Genomic DNA, 1,975 nt, shown 5'->3' with positions numbered 1-1,975 from the left:
ACGGTACTTTCAATATTCATCACTAGCGCCATAATTCAAATGCATAGATTTTTCTTTGGTCTTCCTCATGCAATGTTCAACTTTCACATGCACATTCAAGTGCAAGACAGGCCAGTGGATTTTGATATTGTAGAAAATGAAGAGGTCACTGATGTGTTTGTAGACTCCTTAGTGCAACTTTTGTAACACTGCCTCTTACCCATTTTGGGCTCCCATCAAAGACAGTAATAGTCACACTTACTTATCGGCTACTCCTCCTCCCTTTCCAGGTTGGTGTGAGGTTGGATTTCATCATGTACTTCAGCTAAACCTGACGCACCGAATGCAAGAAGCAGATGCAAAGTCAGCTCTCTCCTGTCTTCTAGAAGGCTGCTATTTTGGGGGTGGAGATGATATGTGTTTTTCCCTATAGAAACACATTGTTTATGTTAACATGTAACAAGTTTTAATATTTAGGGAATAAATGTTTTAATTTTTTTTCAGTTTTAATTTTTAATAGGGCAAACATCAATAGATACAACCCAGATAAACACGAGCTCATTGAGAACCTTGACACTTTTTAAAGAATGTTAAGAGAGCCCAAACCAACAAGTTTGAGAACCACTGCTCTGATCAGAGGCTGCACACTAGTGGAATACGAGTCGAGTCTCCCAAAGATGTGCTTTTTCAAACCATGAAGTCAGTTACATACACTTTCAGAAACCAGAAAAGCTCATCATAATTCTTATTTCTGGTTTCTTAAAAAAAAGAGAAAGAAAACCACAGATCATCTGGCAGTGCCAGGTCCATATTCCCACGTGGCACACACCAGCTGGCCCTGAAGAGGGACTGCTCCCCCAGATCAGGCAGCGGCTCTCCAGTCCACTGCAAGGGGCACCCTGGATCTTTGCCTGCCCCCCACCCATGTGTCGCTGCTGCTTAAACACTCCTCTTCCCCCCACACGGGAGCGACCTTTCCGGAGAACCAGCCCGGTACAGCACAGCCTCATTTGTAATTCTCATTCCTACTCAATTCCCTGCAGGCCTGCCAACTCCCAGCCTCCAGTGAAAACCCGGAGTCAGCTGCCAGAGCCTGGTTTTCTTTGATCGGTGACACATGAAAAGTGGCTCCCATCCATTCTCTTCTGTAGAAAGGAAGCGAGCACTCCGTGTTCTCTGGAAGAAAACGCAACCACGCCCCCCACAGAGATCAATAGTGCAGCCAGAAGGCCGCTTCAACCCGCCAGCCCTGAGAGGAGCCAGCACAGCTTCAAAACATCTAGCTGTTAAATTGGTCTTTCAGCACTAGGCAGATCTGTAATCCTCCCAAAGCCCTTTAAAGATGTCTGTGTTAAAAGCTCAAGTGCAGGGGGAGGGAAGGGAAAAAAGAGGAGCTGATACCAAGGGCTCGAGTAGAAAGAAAATGTTTTGGAAATGTTGATGACAACATCTGTATAGGTGTGCTCAATACAATTGAATGATGTATTCTCTTAAGATTTGTAAGAGTCCCCAATATAATGATTAATTAAAGGGGAAAAAAGCTCAAGTGCATTTGTGAAAACTTTCTATCTGTCTGGGGAGCCTCCTGTTTTAGAGACTTTAGCACCATCTCTGGGGATTCCCAAGGATATTCCAGGACTGTTTTCAGACTGAGATAAGCTCTTTAATACCAGAGCCAAAGAGCTGGAGGCACGATAGTTTTGTCAGGATGGGCCAACTCAGGCCTCGTGGGGCTTCCGTAAGCACTTACTGGTATGCCGTGACCCTGAAAGTGTGAAATATCCTCTTCAGGAAGAGCGATGGGAACAACGAAATATTCTGGCAACCTAGAAGAAAGCAACGACATCAGTATTTTCATCCTAGTTAATGCACTAAGTATCAACGCTCCCCTCCGACAGCACAAGGAGCCGCTGTTCTGAAAGGCACTGGATGGCTCAGGAAGACGGGCCTGCTCTGAGGACTCTCTAGCTACGCTTGCAGTAAAGCACTCTGGCCA

At 45.4% G+C, this 1,975-nt stretch overlaps 1 protein-coding gene across 1 annotated transcript in view; it reads right to left on the bottom strand.

The window, feature by feature from the left end:
• The window catches only part of MTMR12 (myotubularin related protein 12), a 49,645-nt gene that overhangs the window by 22,508 nt on the left and 25,162 nt on the right, over nt 1-1,975 (bottom strand). The window contains exon 8 of the mRNA XM_045285118.1: nt 1,730-1,805. Within this exon, the coding sequence (XP_045141053.1) occupies nt 1,730-1,805 (76 nt within the window). The remainder of the gene's footprint in view (nt 1-1,729; nt 1,806-1,975) is intronic.

The sequence above is a fragment of the Echinops telfairi genome, unplaced genomic scaffold, assembly GCF_000313985.2.
Source record: "Echinops telfairi isolate 266 unplaced genomic scaffold, ASM31398v2 ScPeMD7_7469;HRSCAF=8507_1, whole genome shotgun sequence".
In the NCBI taxonomy this organism is placed as follows: Eukaryota; Metazoa; Chordata; class Mammalia; order Afrosoricida; family Tenrecidae; genus Echinops; species Echinops telfairi.
The sequence above is the reverse complement of the archived record's forward strand: the minus strand, read 5'-3'. Positions and strand labels throughout refer to the sequence as shown.